Source organism: Pygocentrus nattereri, chromosome 29, assembly GCF_015220715.1.
Source record: "Pygocentrus nattereri isolate fPygNat1 chromosome 29, fPygNat1.pri, whole genome shotgun sequence".
Taxonomy (NCBI): domain Eukaryota; kingdom Metazoa; phylum Chordata; class Actinopteri; order Characiformes; family Serrasalmidae; genus Pygocentrus; species Pygocentrus nattereri.
The window spans coordinates 8,966,772-8,990,559 of record NC_051239.1 but is presented as its reverse complement, the minus strand read 5'-3'; the positions used below and the strand labels follow the sequence as shown (position 1 = coordinate 8,990,559).

Here is a 23,788-nt window from a genome sequence, read left to right as displayed (position 1 = left end):
AAAGTTGATTGTGATAACAATGGCAAATCGTAATATCGCCCACCCCTAACCCACAACACTTGCCTAACTATGGTACAAGAGCTCAATTTGATCAAAAACTGAATAGAGTTTTTGAACAAATGTAATGCTTGGGGTGGTCATTGCAGTCGCAGTCAAGACTGCTGCTCCTCAGCTCTACGTCAGCATGCGTCTTACCTCAGCCTGAGCCCAAAAGGTGTCTTTATTGGTCCTTTTGATCTCCGACATGGCGTTGGTCTTCTGATACACAGAGCCCTGCAAAAAAAAAAAAAAAAGTGTAAAGAAAGACATACATAAATATAAATCCAGTCACGTCTGAATATATACTTCTTACATTCTTTTCTTTTCTGCTTTAATGTTTGGTCATAGACAGTCACTCAAAATCTTGAAAATATAATCACATGAGGGCCTGACTAGATGGCAACCAAAAAGACTCTAAATAGTGCTTTACTGACTGATATGACTGCCAGTTACTGGCTTTTAAATGGTTATGTTAACTGTGATGTTATTTTATGTTCAGGTTTACCAGATAAGATCCACAACATAATAAAACAAGCAGTGCTTTACTTGCAGGATGACAGCCGATACCATTAAATTCACTGGAGCAAATCTGAGCAGCTGATATATCGGCCAGGCTCTAGTACACAATAGTGCTTATGTATACAAAATCCTTTGGGAGAAAAAAAAGCAGACTGTGGTTTTAGGTGACTACCACATATTTTGGTGGATAGGAATGCATTTGGAAGAGGTAAACATGCTTCACATACCACTATTTCCACATTCCCTATCCATTCCAGAACATTCCCTATCCAAATCCTGACACAGTGCAGTGTCAGTGCGTTTCAGATAAACAAGCTGCAGGCTGGCACCGGCCCTGGCATTAACAAGCCTTCATAAGACCTTTCTGGGCACTTCGGCTGCTGCTGCCCAGTTCAGTCTCTTCACCATTAGGACATTTCAAGATAAGCTGTTCTACATTTACTACCATTAAATTCACTAAATAAACAAGAGCCAGCCCAGTAGCAGTTTAGCAACACGTTAAAGCAGATATCAATATCACAGTATCATTGACTTGAACTAACAACTCTAGATTCCCCCCCATGATATACACACGCTGAATTGCCTCCCTTCACTTTGTTTAATTCATTTTTGCTTGCAGCTCATTAAAGCAAGTGCAGAAATTCTATAGAAAGTGGGATTGTAAGCTTTCAATCCACAGCACATTTATGTTTGTAGGAGATTTTGAGGAAAAATTGAATGAGAAGTTGCAGGTCATGCTTTACTGAAAGAAAACAAAGCGGCATTAGCTTAGCTTTAGATTTTGCCAGACCGAATTGTGAACGAAAGTGCATTGATTTCAATGAAATATGCTATGCTAAGCTGTTTCATGTTGCAGACTTAATGACCAAAGGAGTCCAATTCTGGTAAACGTGGACGTGTAAAGTCACACCCTTGACCAACGGTGCTACTGCTTTGGCCTGTTATAGTTTGGCCCGACTGTCTATAAATAAACACATTAAAAAACAGGCCGCAAGATGAGCAATGTGTCAGGAGATAAAACTAGAGCGCTATTTGGACAAGATTAGGTAACTTCCTCTTTTACTGGCGCTCCTCTATGATTTTATGGCCGTCCGGATCAGCAAAGTCTGTGTTTTTCTCCCTCCTCCTATGAGATACTTAGAGGCTGAAGCACCTATTGTTTTTCCACCAAGCTCAGATGCCAAAAAATGCATTCCAGTCCGGATGCAAATCTCTGACTTTGATGGATTTTCTAGGCACTTGAAGAATTTGAAGAAAAGGTTTTTCTGGCTGCTGGATTTGCTCTTCTATGGTGCAGAACCATATTAAACATTATCCAAATCGTGAAAAGGTGGATGTTTTGGACGTCTTTCAACCATTGTTTGGTTGGTAGAACTTTTAGTAAAACAAGTAACTTCTAGTAAAACTAGAGATTTTTTCATCTTCTCTACACCGGAAGAGTATTAGCAGGAGGGGAAACAAAAAAAGAAATGAGAAAAGCGAGATCTCGCAGGCTGATTAATGGTAACTATGTGTAGTAAGCTTTTTATGTTGACATACAGCTACATAATATCAAAGCACCTTCCAATCTAACAAAACATGATCATACGACCACATGTGGTGCAAACATCCAGGTTCGTAGAAACCGCAGCACAAAACTCGTGCTTGTGCCTGCAGTAGTAATTTTGCTGACAAATGGATACGCAAATTGCATCACCGAAGAGATGTGTAATTTTTAATATATTTTTTAAAATAAATATTGTCAAATCTTATCTGCAGATCTTATCTGTTGGTGTGGCTGCAAGCCAAATCACCCTGATTCCAATCCTTTAATCAACTGACCTCAGTCAAACAGGTGATTGTGATCTCCTAATTTGTTGGAATTAAAACTTGCAGCCACACCAGCCCTTTGCAAATAAGAACGGACACTCTTGAACTAATCCAATCCAAACAGGGCTAATCTTTTGTGTTTTTTATTGTTCATAATATGCAAGTTGTTCAGCTTGCTGACTGCTAGGTTAGTTGCTTGGCTAAGCACTGCTGCACACACCTTTCACACTACTGCGGTCATCCATGACATTTATTTACACTCTCTTACTACAGCTGTGCTCTCGCAAATGTACAATTAATGGGAGAATTGTGTTTATCTTTGTTGTTTTTACTGTCTATGTTTGGTGAGCTAAGTAAATCAAAATTGAGTTTTTTGGGGTGGGTTTTTGAGTATGTTCTTCTGATATTCCAGTCCAGCCTTGATTCTCTATTTTCCAATACAACATGAATGGCAAATACCTTGTGAGACTTAAAAAAATTGGGTTTTAAAAAAAAAACACCTTAGCACTTTTGCTATTTGTTTGATTCTGAAACAAATGCAAGACCGAACCATGCAGACTCCAACATGCTGGTGCAGAATGTAAATGAGCTGTAAAAGTCATTGTTACTATGCGATTCATTAGGTAACTACATATGAATGTTTATGTGAAGTATTTTGAATGTAAATCAATATTAAATTATACATACAACTGTACACTTAACTAAATAATTCTAGGCAACAATAAGTCCCGGGTTAAACAGCGTGTGTGTGTGTTCGTGTGTGTGTTCATGTTAGAATCACAACATGAACACACATTTTAATTATACGTTTTTTTTACTCTAACAATTGGACTACTGTCAGTTCTATGAACTCCGTTCTAGTCAGAATGTATCAGACATTAAAACCGTGTGTTAACAACTGCACAAAGCCGCAAATTTAGAAACGGCACGTATCAAAACTGCAGGAGGTTTACAACACTCACCACAGGCCCCTGGGGTCCTGCGTCTCTGAAGCGGTTTGTCTCTTTATGGAAGCTGTAGTTGGCTCCTGAAGCTTTGGCCACTTTCTGCATGATGCTCTCAGGTTCAACGTCTTCCTCTGCACGAGCGTTGATGGTCACGTGAGCTCCCTATACAAAACAACATCAAACACACAAACACAACGAACCAATGCACAATACAAAACATGCACCACAGTACACACCAGGGCCTGGCTGATACGAATCACGTTACTGATACCAGATTAAAGAAGCTAAACATTCAGATAACTGACATCTACCAATATTATTTGATAAGGTAATGAATTAAACACTCTAATAGTTGCAGTTAAACAGTGTCTTACTGACATGACTGTCACTTGTCAATTATCATACTTCTTCAACTCAAACAAATAGAAATTCACAAAGTCATAAACCATATAAATATAACAGTGTTGAGACAGAGCTTCCAGAATTCCTATGACTGTTAGTTTTTGTTATTTAGCTCTTCATCACTTTTCTTCACATAAAGGTAATTTTTCCCAATATTTGTTACATGTATCGCTACAAGAAAAAAAAAAAGAAAAGGTGAGTAATCATTTTGTAGTCTTTCACAAATCCTCACATTAGTGCAATTAGTTCTTTACAATAATAATAATAATAATAAAAAAAAACACCATTTATTAATTTCAGTGTTTTAATCAGCTACACTGATCATTTCCTCTAGTCTTGTACCAGTAATAGAATTCTCTTATTCAGGTAACCATGCTATAGATAACCACAATAAACAGTTAAACTGGGTCATCTTTTTATCCCCCCCCAAAGTGTTTGCACACTTTTTCTCAGTAATTTTGAGATGGTTCCTAACTCTAATGCAGATGCAGATACACATACAATGACAGTGAGTTACAATAACACTAAAATTGTGTCCAATAAAAGAACATAAAAGTGCAGTTCAGTAAAAGTTGTCATCTTTCATTTGGCCACGAAACTGTAAGTAATCTGGTAAATAACCACACAACTGTGAATATAACATGATCTTTACTGTCCAAGGCCACTTTCACTGTAGCTGCTTAGCTCAGCCTGATGCCTTCTGATCAGAGGCCAATTTGCCTGATGTCCAACTGTCTGAGAGCTGAGATAAGTGTTTTCCACAAGACCTGAAGCTGCTTTGTCTAATGTCTGAAACCTGACTCTGTGGTCTGAGAATGTCCTTTAACATTCATCATAACACAAGCAGCTTTGTATGTGACATCTGCCTGCCACAACGGTACACAGCGCCCTTCTCTCCGAACATGTTCAGCCAGCACTGCTCAATGTTCAGTCATGTTTCTAGAACAATGTACATTAAATATGGTATTAATATAGGATATCACATCACCCTACATGTTTAGTTATGTTCATGTGTGGGGACACTAGTGTCATTCATGTATACAGACACAGTAACCAAAGCATAGCAGTCATCTAAAACATGTTTTTGATCTGTGGGTGGAGTATCCACTCATTTCCCTGTTTACAGTAATCTGACCGATCTGCTGGAGAGATCAGATGGAGGTGTAGGACTACAGCAAACTCATTAGTCAAACGCTCCAACAACACAGAGGACCTCAGAGTCTGTCACTGCAGAAGAGAACAGTTACCTTCAGAAAGTTAGCCATGGAGCTAACGTGGTTGGCACAGATTCCTTTCCGAGCATCTTTCACCCCCTCACCGGTCTGAAAAACACGATACAGAGAAATGATAAGAACATAAATTAGAGATGGGTGGTTTGTTATTCAAATACACAGAAAACCATTAGTTCTTGTTTACTTAATTACACATGTGAACACAGCATGTGAGTTTAGAATGAATTAAACTGGGCATTATAACTGCCGCATAATTCTCATAACAAAACAAAAGGAATAGCAAAAGGAAAAGCACTCACCCAGTTGATGAGGACGTATTTGGGGAGGCCGGAGTTGGGGTCTTTGACTCTGCAGAAAGCGTACATCACCTTCCCACTGTTCAGCTCCTCCACCAGCTCCTCCAATCCCCCATCTAAACACAAAAACACTGAGAACACCGGCAAACACCACAGGCTTCTCCTAACAGCCAGCTATGTACATGAGGACAGTACTGTACGGATTAAACTATCCTCCAAAAACATGTCCATCTCCAAAGTCTGCCTAAAGTTAGCTTCCAAAACTCTGCTCGCACACTCATCACAGAACCACCCAGAAAACACTTTCAACTTGCAGAAAACAAGAAGAAGAATACGAGCCAAAAACACTGAAGACTGAACAGTAAAACGTGGCAAGAAAAGGAATGTAGATGCACAGGTGGGATATTTTGGACCAAACATTCCAGGGAGTGCGCAGGTACATTTTTCATTCATCAAGGTACAAGCAGTGTCAATATACCCTCAAAGGGACAATATTGGTTTTAAGGTCCAGTTGTTATCCTTGAATAAGTTTTTCCTAATGGAGAAGCATAAATTCGTACCTTTTCATAACCCAGTGTTTTAAAAAAAGAAAAGCCTGGAGACGAGACGGGGTGTGTGGAGTCATTACAATTTAGAAAATATAATTTCAGTGGATTATGGTACCGTTATATTCCCTAAATAAAGGTACTGAGATGTACCGTTGAGGGTACCACCCCAGTGACAAGAAGGTTACTGCCCCACTGACAGTTTAGCACCTTTATTCCTTTATTTATTATGCGAATTGTTGTGTGTGTGTACTGAAGAGCTGTGCTTTTTCTCCCATTTCTAATTTTTTCTTCTGATTTATAAGCTTGAAAAGCAAGAAATATTTGAATTACAAAAAAATATGTATTTTAGCAACTCAGAAACACTTGCCTCCTTTGTCAGCCAGGCGGATATCATTGGTGTTTCCCTCATAGGTGAACAAGGCCCTACAAGAAGAATAGAACCCAATTACAACACTGCATCCTGATTATATAACACATGTATACTTATAAAAACCAAAAATGCATTACAATAAAATAACCTATTAATTAAAGATGTAAATATCTGATCTCATGACAGATTTCACTACAAGTCCTGAGGCTGGCTTTCCTTTTTATTTATTATTTCAATACTGCACTACATGTAATTAAACATTATGGTATATCTACAATAAAACATGCAGTAGGTCAATGTTGTACAAGTACTGATTATATCAAATGGTCAGAGGTGGGTAGTTCAGGTCCAGAAAGTAAAAATCATCCTCAGGATTTTATTCCAGCTGCCTGCCTTCTAGGATTAAACCAAAGCAGCCTCAGGCAGAACAAAATTCTAGGGAGGACTTTTACTTTCTGGACCGGAATTACATCAGTGATGTACTGTGATGTAACATGATGTAATTTATCACAATAATAAGTAATGCAGTACTGCCTACACCTACTTTCATGCAACTTTAGCTGCTTGAAATTTAAACAGAATTAAATTTCACTCCTGCAACTCATCAGAAACTCAGCTGAACTAGTTGCAGCCGTCAACTTTGTGAAGTTTCAGGAGACAGCCAATCAAAACGGTAATAATGCATCACGTCATGTTGAACAATTTCAAACGACTGAAAATGAAATGGAACTTGAATTATCATGATGTAAATTTCACTACGGCTCCATTTTCACTGCAAAAAATTGTATCTTGTCAAGTCAAATTATCTTAGTGAATAAGTCTAATATTTCTCCTGTTGAGATTGTTGTAAACTTAAATTAAGATTATTTTGACTTATTTCAAGACTTGACTTAATTTTACTTAATACAGTTACTTAACACAAAAATACGTCACTATATTGGCAGATACATTTTAAGAAATATGCTTAAAACCAGCAACATTATCTGCTAGTATAGTGAGATAATTTACTTGATATAATTACGTACAAGTACATAATGTCTAGAAATATGCTAGATAATCTAATAAGTGTACAGCCATCTCAAAAATGGTAAATATTAGATCATTTCACTTGACGAGATCTCATTTTTTGTAGTGTTCAATTAGGATTGCTTTTGAAAATCCAGTGAATACACAATCATGAGGCACTATTTACACAGTAGTGGGATATAAACAATAGAAACAACTTGAGTATTTTTGTAGTTTTAACATTTGTGAACAGCCCAAGAATTTTAATCTGGTAAACAAAGTGTCCACACAGCCTTTTTACTGAATGTCACTACAATCAACTGTAAGGCTGTGATTCATTTTTACCCCTTTAATTTTGAATGCCTTGCAGGATCTCTTAACTGCAGCTCTGTGGCGAAACAAACCCAATAAAGTGTTAGCCATCACCTCCACACTGCACAACGAACGAAAGCAATTTAGTGCTGACACTACATGTTGAGGTCTGAACCAAACTGTTTGACCACACAGAGGTCAGCGTTTAGGTCAACGATAAAGGAGCTGATGGGAAGGACACTGGGTCAGTGGATACACAAGACAAGCAGCTGCCCTTAAAAACAGCTTCTGATTTGTACCCAGTCCAGTGAGGTCCCAGAACGGGTCAATCTGCCATGAACTTGAGCATTTCAGCCCTCAGCTTTGGATCACTCACACTAAACAAAGCCACTTGTGTACGGAGGAAGCTGTCAGCTTCCTCTCTGAAACCTGGGGCTGCCGAGCCCACGCTCACTGTCAGCTCGAGATAGAGGAAGTGCGGTGGAGAAGAAAGAGAAAAGAACATTACACAATCTTAAAGTGAAAATTCTTTAAGACAACTTGGGTCTCCTTAAAGAGACAGACATTGTTGTAGCTTGTGTATGTAGAAGTGGCATTAAGAGGTGGTGCTATGTTACCAAAAGTTATAAATATTCTTATGGGAGTATTAAATAAGGCAGGATTTCCTGGGTTAGCCAGATAACTTTAGCCCAAAGTCAAACCTGTCAAATAGGAGGAGAGCTAAGAGACATTTCTACTGGACAGTGCTCATTTTGGGCTTTACCTATCCAGCTTTGATATGTTCTGTAATGTGAAATTACTAGGAATGCACTGATTATGAAATTATGGGCTGATGCTGAGATCAAATATTTTTCATGCATATACCACAAATCACAAGTATTACAAGCTGCTCATTTTTCAGTGTCAGGGAATAAATATATTTAACAGAATATCACACAGAAGCCTCAACCACTAACAATAATACACTTTTCTAGTATGTAATGTCCACTCGTTTACTCATTCTCTGCCTTCTACTCTTTCAGGGGACTCGCTTTCAGTTTCCCCAAAAAATCTGCAGCAATCATTTTTTCCCCTCACCTCCAAAGTTCAGTCTTAGAAGGTGGATACATTTTCTGCTTCTCATAAACACTCAGTCATGATCAGTTAAATTCTGGTCAGTCTGTGGCTTTGAGAACACCCGCAGCTTCTTTGTTTGATTTGAATTTTTCTTCTTTTCAGATCTGAAGCAGCTTCATTTTCTCCTGTCTATGAAAGATGAAGCTTGAAGTGCTGTTTTGCTGATGGAGGCAGTGTAGGTGGTCTACCAGGTCTTGCATGGCTACTGAGAGTCCAATAGTCCCTGTAGCTTTTAATCGTTTTTTTTTTCTCTCACGTATTTTCCTTTGACTTTCCTCTTCCTTGTGCACATGGATGGCAATACATCACATCTCAGATATATCTAAGAATAACATACTTAGTGGCTGTTTTGATTAGAAATAAATAAATGTAGAAATAAATATAGAAATCTGGACTGTTTCTACCCAGATTAACATCACAAAAAATGCAACACTTGTTACATGTTTACTTTAAATCATTAAAACCTAAACATCTGCATAATGTCAATTTTTTTTCATAAGCTGATATCATCATGTACCCTTAGAAATTCTTCTGGGCTGGTTTGAATGTGGCTGACTTGCTGATTTGGCCATCAAAAATGTCCCATCCTCCTCTGCTCAGTACACTTGGAAGACAGTGAGCGGTAGATTCCTAAAGGACGGGAGTAGCTCAGTGAAAACAACTCTAAGCACTAACCGCCCTCAGACTTAAAAACCTCCAGGCAGGACGTGCCAAAGCACAGCCACAGCCACCCCAGGCCTGGCTCAGCGTTTTTGACAAAGAGCACAGCCGAAGTGCACATTGTATAAGTCCTTCTGGTGAAGCTGTACCAGAATCACAATAGCACCTGCGATCTTCAGTCATTCCTCACTGAGCGTTTCAAAAGAAAACAATATCAAGACAAACGCAAAACTGGTTGAGCAGAGGTAATACGATACAGCCGCTGATCATTAGAGCTAATGGCTGCCACGAGGAAGGTGCTACAGGGCCTTTTATTTCAGAAGTATGTCTCTCGCTGCCTTTTTTAAGCCACATAGTGATTTGACAGAAGGTACCTCAGGCTAAGACAGCACCTCTTCTTTTAACAACATTCTGTAAGTGTTTAGGAACTGAGGAGACCAATTGCTGTAGTTTTGTAAGGTGATATGTTTCTACATTCTTGCTTGATACAGAATTTCTTTGTTGCATTTTCATTTCATAACGCGACAAATGTTTTCAGTAGTGACAGGTCTGGACTGCAGGCAGGTCAGTTTAGCACCGGGACTCTTAATACGGAGCCATACTGCTGTAACACCTGCAGAACGCGGTTTTACATTGCCTTGCTGAAATAATCAAGGCCTTCCCTGAAAAAGACGTCGTCTGGATGGCAGCATATGTTGCCAAAACATGTATATACCAGTCAGCATTAATGGTGCCTTTACAGATCTGCCTTTACAGAAGTCACCCACGCCATGTGCACTGATGCTCCCCATACCATCTTGAATACTGATTAAACTGTATGCTGATAAGCTGAGTGGTCTTTAGCCCAGAGGCTCTTTTCCAAAAAGAACATCACATGTTGATTCGTTGGACCCCAGGACACTTTTCCACTTCCCCTCAGTCCATTTTAAATGAGCTCAGGCCCAGAGAAGGTGGCAGCATTCCTAGATCCTGTTTATCTGGTTTCCTCTTCGCATTTTAGAGTTTTAACTTGCATTTGTAGATGCAACGACAAACTGTTTTCCACAGTGTTTTTCAGAAGTGTTTCTAAGCCCATGCAGTGAATTCCTCTACAGAATCATGTCTGTTTTTAATGCAGTGCCACCTAAGGGCCCAAAGATCACAGCCAGAAAACATTAACTTTTGGCCTTGTCCCTTGCATACAGAGATTTCTCCAGATGCTCTGAATCTTTTTAATGTTATTATGTTCTGTAGATGATGAAAAGAAAGGTTCTTTGCTATTTTATGTTGATATTGTTTACGTTCTTGAATTGTTGCACTATTTGCTTCTGCAGTCTTTCACAGAGTGGTGAACCTCTCCCATCTTTACTTCTGAAAGACTCGGACTCTCTGGGTGCTCTCTTTATACCCAACCATGTTATGACCTATTTTTAATCAACCAACAGATTTTTTTTTTTTAGCATTAGACAATTTTACCAACCTTTTTTTGCCCCCGTGCCAACTTTTTTGGAACATGTTGCTGGCATCAAATTCAAAATGGGTATATATTTTTCAAAAAACAATAAAATTTCTCAGTTTCAACATCTGGTATGTTGTCTTTGTACTATTTTCAATGGAATATAGGGTTTAAATGTTTTGCACATAATTGCATAATTTTTACATTATGCAGCGTCCCAATTTGTTTTGGAAATGGGGTTGTAATCAGCAGTGCTATTGTGTACGATAGCATTTCAGCATGATGAGCTCCCTTACAGTCATGCTGATCTTACTGATATCTACACTTCACTGAACTGCACTTCAAATAGTGGTTATATAAAGTCATCTAAACATTTCTGCATTTCAACAAATAAACGATCATGACATCAGTTTTTAGTTAATGCAGAATCTGTGCATGTGTGTGTAAATCTTTTATATGAATTCCACCACACAATTCAGTGGTTAGGGTGGAAACAAAGTCATTCAGAATGGCCTGACGTGAACTGCAGTCAGTATTGTTCACAGTGGTGGTGATAAGAATCAAACATCTGAAGCTTTTAATACCCCTAAAAGTGGCACCACAAAAAGTTATCACATAAAATGCGCGTTACAAATACACTTCCTGATGACTGAGACACTGTTTGATCACAGTTGTGAAAAAAATGATTTGGCCTAAAATGCATTTTTAAAAGCACTTCATGCAAATTTTTCAAGTGGGATATTCAAATCATTTATATATTTGTACAGGTATCACGATTCCAGAGCAATAACATCTTCAATGCCTTCTTCTTGAACCAGGAATAAGTGGGAGGTGCAACTGACAGCAACCAATTACAAATTAATTAAGAAGCTCTGAAGTTATTATCATGCATGCAGATATAATTGCATGCAGATGTGATTTAAACAGCCAATCAGCAGTCAGTATTTTGAAGAAAGAATGCTTATTGGCTCACTGATGATAACACTGACTACTAACGTGATGATTGCTGGGATTTCAATACTTGGTAGTTCTGGAGTAATTTGGTTGGTACCACATACTTTTAAAAATGATGGTTCTTCAGTAAAGAAAATGGTTCTATATAGAACCATCAACACTCAAAGAACCTCTTTGCATGAATAAAGGGTTCTTTGCATCATTAAGTGGTTCTTCAGACTGATGGAGAATGTGCTGTAGATGGTTCTATATAGCAGCAAAAACGGTGCCTGACATCATAACAATAGGAGAACACCTTCCACAGCACACCCTCCATCAATCTGAAGATCCCTTGAATGATGCAAAGAACCCTAGAATACTAAAGAACCCTTGAAGAACCACCCTTTTTAAGTGTGTACAAGCACTGGATTTCGACACTCAACTGTAAACTTAATACATTAATACATCATTATGTTCTGCATGATGACATCTCGAAAGAACCACATATTTCTTACAAAGCTTAGAAGGTCGTCACTAAGAACCTTGAGTTTCAGCCATCAGACATCGTGCTGGATGTCAAAGTGCCCCAAAAGGACAGGGAATGTAATTAAATATGGGTGAATTTTAATTACTCTTCATTTCTAGTCCATTCAGGCGTCTGGGCTTACAGCCACGTCTCCTGAGCATGAGGCTACATTAACCATCTTCAGCTTCTTCTGTGTGGCCCAATTTCAACGCTAAAGCAAGTCAGTCATTTCCTGGATGTATAACCTGTACTGTAGGTCACACCATGAACTAAAGCACCACGCCTCCAGGTCACAACCGGGGCAACTAGGAAGTTTAACTTGGTATGCAATTTAAATTCATTTTCCAGCGACACTGACTCAAACTAGGAGCCCCATCGCGCCAAAGAGCGCAGTTCCTCTGATTCAGCGCCCAATGCTGGGGGGCTTTATAGCCCACTGGCGACTTTGGGCATGGTGACCTTAAGCTCATGCACAGCTGTTCTAATGGCAGTGCTTTTCAATCCACTTCACAGTTGCAGAAGTCACTAATTAGTTAAGGGGCGTCTGGATACTTCTGGACACTGATGACAAAGCAGCACAGAAAGCCTCCACCACACATTACAGCTGCCTGAAAGCGAGGGAGTGTTCAGCTGCTTGGAAAACACAGATAAATCTCAGTGGTTCTCATTGAGCAACAGACCCAGTGCATCACTTCTCAATCAAGCCAGTCTCATACAAACAGGATGCAGCGGTAGAACTGAGGTCAGGCACATGCAGAAGCAATCAACTTTCAGCTCAGCTCGGAGAGAAAGCAAGGCCAGTCCATTCATCCAGGGAGGTTTTAACTCGGCTGTAACTCAGCTTCCCTCCAGTCTCCGGACAGAGTAAGTTCACACCATTAAAGCCTCTGACACGACGGAAACGCACAGTTTCACACTGATAAAACGCGCTAGAGGGGTAAAATCGACACGACTGCACTAAACAGCCAACTGCCAACCGTCTACATCATTCCCCATAAACGTAACGTTAGGTAACCCGGCGTTGTTTCCCACTGGGCAGCCGAAGCCCCCCACAGTAGCAGCAGCAGCAGCTAGGAGGCTAGCCTGGCTAAGCTAAGCTGAGGATGCCAGTTTAGCTCTCAGCCTCGCTGATCTTCATTTCGCCGAACTTACCAGCTGGTGTCGGATTTCTCATCCACTACCTCCTTGTAGGCCGCCGTGAGGGCAGGGCCGTTCTTGCTCAGGTTCACAGCCATTTCTGTGTGAAGGACAGGACCGCAAAATACGACCGTCCGGATCCGGGGGGAACTTCGCTCGGGCGGCGGGGAGGAAAGCGCGTCCCCCAGCCTGCCACGTTACGTCAAACGGCCACTCCTCCAGAGACGCTGCGTCTCCAATCAGCGAGATCAGCGTAGGACTGAACGATACTATCGATTTTCTGTTCGATGCGGTATCCAGTAATACCGGGACTAGAACCCCGATACCAAAAATAAAACATCGAAAAATTAAAATTGGAATTGGTAAGTTTACAGAACATTAAAAATAATAAAATAATTAAAAAAAAAAAAATATATATATATATATGTATATATATATATATATATATATATATATATATATATATATATATATATATATATATATATATATATGTATATATATATATATATATGTATATATATATATGTTCATGTGTGTGTGTGTGTGTGTTGTGAAAAAGTATCTGCCCCTCACTCGATTTCTTCTATTTTTGCTAATGTTGTTACGTTTAAATGTTTTAGATCATCCAACAAATTGTAACAAATGATAAAGACAACATGAATAAACACAAAATGTAGCTTAAAAAAACCTTCCATTTATTGACGATAAAGATTTATTCAAAAATGATATTGCCTGTGTGAAAAAGTATTTACATCTAATAATTGGCGGTGCAACTCAGTGGCAGCAACAAGAAAATGTGGTCCACTTTTATTTGCAGAAATGTTTTATTTCAGCTACATTGTAGGGTTTTCGAACATGAACTGCCCATTTAAGTTCTTTCCACAGCATCTCAATGGGATTCAAGTCAGGATTTTGACTCAGCGACTCCAAAACCTTCATTTTGTTTCTTTTCAGCCAATCAGCAGTGGACTTGCTCGTGTGCTTCGGATCATTGCCCTGCTGCATAACTCAAGCATGCTGTGGCTTTTGGTCACAAACTGACAGGCAGACATTCTCCTTCAGAATTCATGGTTCCATCAGTTATGATAAGTCCATGTCCTGCAGAAGCAAAGAAGCTCCAGACTATCACACCACCACTAGCATGTTTGACCGTTGGTTCTTATGGTGGAATGCAGCATTAGCTTTATGCCAGATGTAACGAGACCCACGTCTTCCAAAACTTTTTTGACTCACCTGTTCACAAAATATTATATCACTGTGGTCTTTAGAACGTGACATCATGAACTGATTTTTCAGATGTTCTAGCCTGCTTCACATTGCCGTTGCCAGACAGGTTCTATTTAAATGATGCTTAGATTCAACAGGTCTGGCAGTGATCATGCCTGGGTGTGGCTGGTGAACTTGAACCTAACAATCAACTGAATTTGGTTAAATGGTTGTTTTTGTAGCTGAGGGGGCAATTACTTTTTCACATGGGGCCAGGTAGGGCTGAACAGCATTTTTGGTAGAGAGCATCCTCACGGGCTGCACCGCCAGCAACTACAAGGCCCTTAAGGATGTGGTGAGGAAGGCAGAGTCCTTTTATCAGCCTTGCAGGATGTCTATCAGTCCTGCTGCCTGAGGAAAATCAAAAGGTCCAGTTAGACAGCAGCTACCCAGCACACAGCCTGTTCACCATCCTGCCATCAGCAGGAGATCCCGCAGCATCCAGGCCAGAACTACCCGGCTAATGAACCGTTTCTACCCACAGGCAGCCAGGCTTCTGAACCAGCTGTGAAGCTGAGGGTCCTTCCTCAGTTATCATTTCACTCGACTACTTTGTTAATATTATTTATGATATCATATCACTTCTATGGAAAATATCACTCTTATAAGTCACTTTAAAATATATCTATTCTTGTCAGATTATCCCTTGTTTAAGGGATTTGTACATAGCAGAGAGTTTTTCTTACACAGGTCCCTTCTGTCTCTGTATTTTGTGTATATTTAATACACTAAACACTATATTTCCAAAAGTATTTACTCGTCTCGTTTCAACTCTTCTGGGAAGGCTTTCCACAAAGTTAGGAGTGTGTTTATGGCAATTTTTGACCGTTCTTCCAGAAGCGTGTTTGTGAGGTCAGACACTGATGTTGGACGAGAAGGCCTGGCTCACAGTCTCTGCTCTAATTCATCCCCAAGGGGTTCTATCGGGTTGAGGTCAGGACTCTGTGCAGGCCAGTCAAGTTCTTCCACACCAAACTCGCTCATCCATGTCTTTATGGACCTGCTTTGTGCACTGGTGCACAGTTATGTTGGAACAGGAATCAGTTTGGGGTCATCCCCAAACTGTTCTGACAAAGTTGGGAGAAGGAAATTGTCCAAAATCTCATCGTCTGCTGAAACCCATTCCATGAAGCTCTCTACGCTGTTCTTGAGCTGATCTGAAGGCCACATGAAGTTTGGAGGTCTGTAGTGATTGACTCTGCAGAAAGTCAGTGACCTCTGCCCACTATGCGCCTCAGCATCCGCTGACCCCGCTCTGTCATTTTTACGTGGCCGACCACTTCATGGCTGAGTTGCTGTCGTTCCCAATCACTTCCACTTTGTTATAATACCACTGACAGTTGACTGTGGAATATTTAGTAGCGAGGAAATTTCACGACTGGACTTGTTGCACAGGTGGCGTCTGATCACGGCACCATGCTGTAATTCACTGAGCTCCTGAGAGCGACCCATTCTTTCACTAATGTCTGTAGAAGCAGTCTGCAGGCCTAGGGGCTCGGCTTTATACACCTGTGGCCATGGAAGTGAGTGGAACACCTGAATTCAATGATCTGGATGGGTGAGTGAAAACTTTTGGAAATATAGTGTATTTCAGCTTTAGTTTTTTTTTTGTTTGTTTTTATGTCTGCATTGTTTTTTTAATATGTAAACAATGCTGCCATGCTGTACGGTGATTAACTGTGTCTCTCCACACATCATTTCAGTGCATGAATGTCCTGACATGTTGTGCAAATGACAAATAAACTTGAAACTATATATATATATATATATATCGCTGTTGTCAAAAGGAAACCTCATATTTCCAAAACGGTAACTTTACAGGAGAAGGAAAAAACCTACTATACTTTTAATGTAAGTCAGTGGAACCAGACTTTTTGGGTACATTTCTTTTAGTCCAAACTAAAAAATGACAAAAACGAAGATACAAGGTTTTCTTTCGACAAGAGCGATATACATATACAGATAAATAGATAGACTGGCTGTGAAGCTGTGAGAGGCTCAGGAGGTGTTGGATTGCAAAGGCTCTCTGTAAAAGAGACATTTAACGTTGCTAATGCTGTTGTCCAGTAGTTTGTGTATGTGTGTTATTCTGTGTCAGGATTATGGGTGTTTCGTTTTGAGGGTTGGTCACCATGGAGCTCATGCATAGCAGTTATTGCTATTGTTATTGGTTGCCACAGCTGGCAGTGATCTCATATATGTGTGTGTGTGTGTGTGTGTGTGTGTGTGTGTATATATATATATATATATATATATATATATATATATATATATATATATATATATACATACACACACACACACACACACACATTGGTGTCAGAAGAAAACCTTGTATCTCCAAAATGGTAACTTTATTGGAAAAGGAAGAAACTTACTTTATTTTTAATGTAAGTCAATGGAACCAGACTCCAAGTCATTTTCAGTCATTTCTTTTATTCCATTCAAATTTACATACAATACATACAATGTAAAGGGCAACAGGTACTTTCAAATTATGTGAAAAACCTGACAATGGAGATTCTGACCACAGATTCTGTTCTGACAACAGCTAAATCTCTGATTTTCCTGACGTTCTGAATGACTAAAGCATGGAAATGTACCCAAAGTCATTCAGAGTGGTTTGACCACTCTGAAATGAATTGTTGTAGTGAAACTTACTGATGTGTATTTCTGTTTTCTTTGGTTATGTCTATTATTATATACCACATAAATGCAGCCATTTAATTCACTGTCCAAAACAACCAGTGAACCGACACGTCTTTTGGGTTTTTATATGCAATGTTGGTGGTAAAACAGTGGTGAATTCAAGAATACATGTCCTGGGTACTGTTTTGCCTTTTAACACCCTGCATGTACCACTCCACCATGTACCGCCCCACCATGTACCGCTCCACCATGTACCGCTCCACCATGTATGGATTTACCAAAACATGACACCAACACTTTTATTCTGAAGGTTCAGTTAGATGGAGAGATAGTAAGATATATTTAGCCACAGATGAACCTAACTTTGTGATAAAACAGAAGTTGCTTCATCATTTCTGTATGAACATGTTAGTAAATCTTGTCTAACATCTGCTGCACAGTGGAAACGATGCCGTCCTTTCTCAGGTTTATGTTCCAGTTTATTCTAGTCCCTTTCACTTGATTAGATCAGCCTGCCTTGCTGTTTGAGCGTGTCTGCATTAAAAGAATGAAGGGCGCCATCTAGTGGATAAATGAAACATGTACATGGATTTGGAGCGGTTCTGCAACTACACACGTTTAAAAAAGATGGTTCTTCAAGGGTTCTTTAGCAAAGGCAATGGACCTGTTTATGCCTACGACTTCTGTGTAGAATCATTTCATGCTTCAGTGGTTCTTTGCATGGTGAATGTGCTGTGTAGGGTTTTGAAAATGGTTCTGTATAGCACCAAAAAGTGTTCTTCTATTGTTAAAAGCTTGAAAAAGAACCACTTTTGTACTATAGAGAACCGTTTTCAACAGAGATCTAGAACTATATACAACACATTCTCCGTTAGACTTAATAAGAACCATTTCACCATGCAAAGAACTATTTAAGCATGGCATGGTTCTCTGCAGAACTCATGGTTATAAATAGAACCATTCCCTTTACTTAAGACCCCTTGAAGAACCATCTTCAGAATGTAAACTATGTCGTGCAGCGTCTGAAATACAACCAAATCTGATATTACAGCTTCAAATAAGCAGCAATCTTTCAGCAGTTTGAGGCTAGTATACAGCGGCTAACATGCTTGCTAACAAGTTAGCTTATATTTAAGCAGCGAGAGGGGAAGTAACACCACGGCTGTGATTTTGTCGTAGGTCATCACTAAAAAAGAGTAAAGGTTACGTAAAAGAAAGCCAATAATATCAGACTTGGGGGCGGCTTGGGCTGCTACTCACTCTGCAAAGCAACTGAAGTTGTTTCAGGAGCTAAAATAAAGATTAGGCCTTATTCAAAGTAAATAACATACAGTCTGAATCAGTAAGTAGTTACAGAGTGAAGATCTACCTACAGTACGGATTTATGCAAACTGTATCGCTGGCTACTGAGTTTTTAGTCGTTGGCTGGAGGTTAGGGAACCAGCCTCGTGACCGGAAGGTCGCTGGTTCGATCCCCAGAGCCGACAGCACGTGACTGAGGTGTCCTTGAGCAAGACACCTAACCCCCAACTGCTCCCTGGGTGCTGTGGATTGGGCTGCCCACCACTCCGGACAAGTGTGCTCACTAGTGTGTATGTGGTGTTTCACTTCACGGATGGGTTAAATGCGGAGGTGAAATTTCCCCGTTGTGGGACTAATAAGGGTCTCATAATCTTTAACCAGTTTCTTGATAGCTAGCGAACTTCAACTTCACGTGAGGTAAAGAAACAGGGCTCCATTTAACCCTGTGTGACGAGATGAGCGATCAGATCAAATGCACTCAATTTGCCCTTTACCCCAAACCTCGCTGATCAGCCAAGACATGTTTGGCTTCATCAGTCTTGCACAGGAGCGGTGAGTCTAATGTAGATGAGCTAAACTAAGTCTTTAAAGGCACACCCCTCACATTAGCAATGCGCTAACTGCAGGCCTAAATCGCCACACGTTTACCTCAAACCACAATGAGCCAGCAAGTAAACTCAAACAGGCTTTCTGAGGTTTCTGGCACTGTATGTCTCACTGTTACCTGTAAACACAGACAAAAGTACGTCATATCTAAAAATGCTGTAGCAGGGGTGAAGCCTGAAGTGGTCAGAAACCACATAACATGACAGAGGAGTTAGCGCAGTGCTAATAAGCCGCTACATTTCCATTACTTGCTGGTTACGTTAAGATTAAACCACAGCTTTGCATTTCAGTATATACATTATTGTATATGTATGTGTGTATATATATATATATATATATATATATATATATATATGTATGTAGTATAGTATATGTAGCAAATGTATGTTCTGTCATGTATTACATTTCAACTCACTGAAGCACATTAAAGGACCCCCATCAGGCAAAACCACATTTTTTCTCACCTTTTGTTTTTTTAATTATGAGTTTGAAGTAAAATGTAAACATGACTGAAATCTTTATATGTGCCATTCACTTCCCAGCGCATGCAGTCCATATACGCACATCTGCAAAAACAAAGCAAGTCATTGATTTTGTGATGTCACAAAAACAAAACACATTTTTTCATGCGGCCCTGTTTTACCGAATTTGACGGTTAAATTTAGTAACAAAATTATTATTATTATTATATTAATTTATATTAAAGGGTAAGAATTTTTCCCCTTCTTCTGTTAAATAAATGGTTTGGTTTATTTATTCAGATTACAGGGGTTTACCCCCTCCCACCAACACAGAAGTTAAAAAGAGTGTTTCAGCTCTGACAACTTTGTGAACAATGCCCAATACAGAGCAACCAATCGGTACAGAGTTATTTACATACTAGTCTTAAAGGCACAGCAACAAAAAAAAAAACGTACCTGTGAATTCTAAATAATAAAGGTTGGGAAAAAGGTCATGTAGACAGGAATGACTACTGCTTTTGGTACTTCAAACCAAACAAGCGCCATAAGGGGTCCTTATAAATACGAGTAAAATATAAAATAAGGGCCTTTAATAGTCAAATAACTACTTAAACGCCTGGAATCTGCAGGCTATCGTTCAGTTATCTTTACATCACATCCCACAAGTATGAAATAAATCCAGGAGAAAGTATAAAACAAAAGGAGCTTTATTCACTAATGCCAACACCTCCAAGGTTAGTTCAACAGTTCTGAGAGCATGAGGAGAACGCAGAGTCTTCAGCACAAACTACAGAACAGTAGACGATAATTAGCAAGGAGAGGTCACCATGGCTGTGAGAGTGTGGGCGTACACATAGGAGGTACAGTAGCAGTCCAGTGCACTGCTCTCCTTGCAGAAATCAAACCTTCAACCCTTCTAGAGGGCAAAAAGAAACAAATAAAAGAACATATAAATGAGATTTGTTGTTTTTTTTTTTTTGTTAGTTTTTTTGTTTTAGTTTCTTTTTTTTTTACAGTACAGCTCTGGTTGGTTATACATTGACGGTTAAGGCTAAGATTCTTTATTGAGGACGCTGGGAGAGGCGAGAGAATGGAAAACGAGAGAGAAATCCCTGATATCTTGCAAAATGGCTGTGGAGAAGGTTGAGTAGAGAGTGCAAAGCAATGCCGTGTACTGCTGTGTGTGACCTGTTCCAGCACTACTTCTGTTTTTCTCTCCCAGAGCCACTTCCAACCCCACCGAACACCTCATCGGAGAGGAACGTACAACTGCCACTGACTGCATTCCAGCTTCAATTGGTTGGAAGACGACAAATAAATAGTACATTAATAAATACATTAAAAAAAAGCTACAAGGGGCACGACTTAGAAGCTTTAAAGGAATAGTTTGGGGGGCATTTACACAATTCAACTCTTACCCCAAAGTTAGTCAATCAGCCAAGACATGTTTGCTTATAAAGTTTTGCACTGGAGCCACAGGCTAATACAGCTATTAGTAAATGGCTGACATATTAAAGGGGAATTCCACACATTTTTTACAATTCCTGCATAAATAAAGCATCATAAATGTAAACAGCCATTCAGAGAGGTTTGATCTGAAACGCTCTGTGCAAAGAGAAACTTAACTGGGTCAGAACTGTTCACAGTGGTGGTGATAGGAACCCGACATCTGAAGAGTTTGTCTCTTAAAGCTCCTTCACTGAAAGTATTACAATGAATGGATATATGCAGCTCGATGCCTGAACGACTTTGTTTACATCTTAAGCACCGAATTATACAGAAACTGTGGAAAATCGACAGAATTTCCCTAAATACTCACACATTTGCCTCAAAGTGCGTCTATTTGCCTCAAAGTGCGTCATGGGTTCTTTAGCAAAGGACGTGGTTTTAAACAGAACCGTGAACACTCCAAGAACCTTCTGTATGATTAAGAAGTTCCTTGCATTGTGAAAGGGCTCATCACATTAAAAAGTTTCTATATAGCACCAAAAAAGGGTTCTTCTGTTGTAACAAACTTGACATCGCAACAATAAGAACCCTTTTTGGTCCTACACAGAGCCCTTTTCAAGAAGGTTCTATATAACACCATGTAAAACACATTCTCCATCACTCTAAAGCAGCCTTTTGCAATGCAAAGAATCCTTTAATCATACAAAGGGTTCTAGGAGTGTTCTAGGTTCTATTCAGAACCATTTTCATTAATAAACAACCCTTGAAGAACCATCTTTTTTAAGAGTGAAGACAATCTAAAAGTATGACATAATAACATCAGACACAGTCATGCAGTGTTTCACTGCCGTGTGTTATTGTTAAAAGAATCTAGAACATTCTTACGAAGCCCTGCTGGTGACATCCTGTATAAATAAAAATAACGCATGGCCACATCTTAGTAAGGAGTGGGAATGAAATAATTAAGTCATGGCAACAGGATCCTAACGTGAGGCCATTACTTAGTAAGGTGTGGGAATGCGATAATGCGATAATAAGGCATGATCTCATTCCCATGCCTTACTAAGCTGTGGCCATACATTAGAATCTCGTTCCCACGCCTTACTAAGTCATAGCCAGGACTTAATTATCTCATTCTCCCGCCTAGGATCTCATTCTCATGCCTTACTACATTGTAGCCACGAATTAGGATCTTGTTCCTACTTCTTACTAAGTCGTAGCCAGGACTCATTATCTTAATTCCACGCCTTACTAAGCTGTGGCCACGCATTAGAATCTCGTTCCCACACCTTACTAAGTCATAGCTATGATTTAATTATCTCATTCCCACACTTTAACAAGCTGTGGCCACGCATTAGAATCTCGTTCACACGCCTTACTAAGTTGTACCACGACTTAATTATGTTATTTCCACACCTTACTAAACATGCTATTTATATAGGACGTCACCAGCCGGGCTCTGTATGTTCCATTCACTCTGGTTCATTTCTGCTCTTTTTCCAGGCATCGCAATGTCAACTGCAGACATTCAGATGCATTCCGGCTTTTAGGACAGCACAAACCAGATGCTAACACCAGTGCAAACGCAAGAAGCAAACTGCAGTCTGCATTTTCAGCATCTGCATAAATGTGATTTTTCACTGAACTATTCCTTCAATACTGCCACAGTGATGACAAAACACATCCGTTAGCACTGGGAAAAACATCAACGTGAGCAAAGAAAAAGCAGCAAACGTCGGAGTTGCTCCGTCACCAAGACAGGAGCTTCATTCACATCGTACATTCAAAAGCGCTCCAGAACACCATACAGCAAGTGCACTGAACATCCACAAATCAGTTAACAGACACTTCCCCCAGACCCCCAGCTGAGAAGGCCTGTCTAGTCGGAAACTGATGAAATCTAATGAACTATTCCCACCTGCTGTAGCGGCACATAACGACTCTATGTGCTGCTAAACCTTCGATTATTGTTTGACGAAAATGTAGTCAATCAGCCAAGACATGTCTGCAGTCATAGGTTTGCTTCTTTAGTCTTGCAATGAAGCTACAAGGCTAACGTAGCAAAATAATGGAAGTTTATAGCATCAATAAGTTCAAACAGATTTGCATACATGCTTTTTCAGACACTGTATGCCATACATGGCTATGAAATGGTATGACATAATGACATAAGTTATGTCATACAGTGTAAGAAACCACACACACAAATCTAGTTGAGACTATTAAACCCAACTGAAGAAGCAGTCCTTCTAGCATTTCTTGGCTGATGGGACTAAATCTGGGAAACATTTGAGTTTTCGCTAAATTATTCCATCCATCAGAGAACCGAAATCAGCCTTTCACTGGGAGAAAAGAATTGGGGCGGATTGTGGCACGAGCAGCACATGAAGGTAAGAGTGAGGGTAACTGCTAAAACAGCCTTTAACCAAATCCCTGGCTTCGTACAGGTGGATCAGGTTCAGAAACCCAACGTTTCAGTTCAGCCAAAGAATCTATTCATTTTCCCCTTGGCTGTCCAGTCATCTGCCATCTGCTTCAGAGATTCTTGTAGGTTCGATGTGTTTCTAGAAACCAATAAAGTAAAATACCTCAGTCCAGAACATGTGTTGGTCATTACATCAAATATACCATCTACGGTCAGTCACAAATCTAGTATATAGTATTAGTGGCTCTAGAAACAAGAGCATCTAAGGGTTACTAAAGATTACACTCTTTCTCACAGATTTAGTAGTAGAAGAAAAGTAAATGTCAAAAGCATACTGCGGC

General features: G+C 39.7%; 1 protein-coding gene across 7 annotated transcripts in view; it reads right to left on the bottom strand.

Moving 5' to 3' along the window:
• Positions 1 to 13,482, bottom strand: part of dbnlb (drebrin-like b) — a 33,451-nt gene extending 19,969 nt beyond the window's left edge. For 4 of the 7 annotated variants that reach the window (XM_017696306.2, XM_037536108.1, XM_017696307.2 and 1 more), the window contains exons 1-6: positions 13,302 to 13,481; positions 6,160 to 6,215; positions 5,248 to 5,360; positions 4,964 to 5,038; positions 3,330 to 3,476; positions 196 to 273 (exon numbers count right to left, since the gene is read on the bottom strand). In XM_017696306.2, coding sequence (XP_017551795.1) covers positions 196 to 273; positions 3,330 to 3,476; positions 4,964 to 5,038; positions 5,248 to 5,360; positions 6,160 to 6,215; positions 13,302 to 13,384 — 552 coding nt within the window. In that variant the 5' untranslated portion in view covers positions 13,385 to 13,481. Of the gene's footprint in view, positions 1 to 195; positions 274 to 3,329; positions 3,477 to 4,963; positions 5,039 to 5,247; positions 5,361 to 6,159; positions 6,216 to 13,301 lie in introns of all 7 variants that reach the window. The other 3 variants (XM_017696308.2, XM_037536107.1, XM_037536106.1) reach the window with 2 other exon arrangements.
• Positions 13,483 to 23,788: the final 10,306 nt, after the last annotated feature.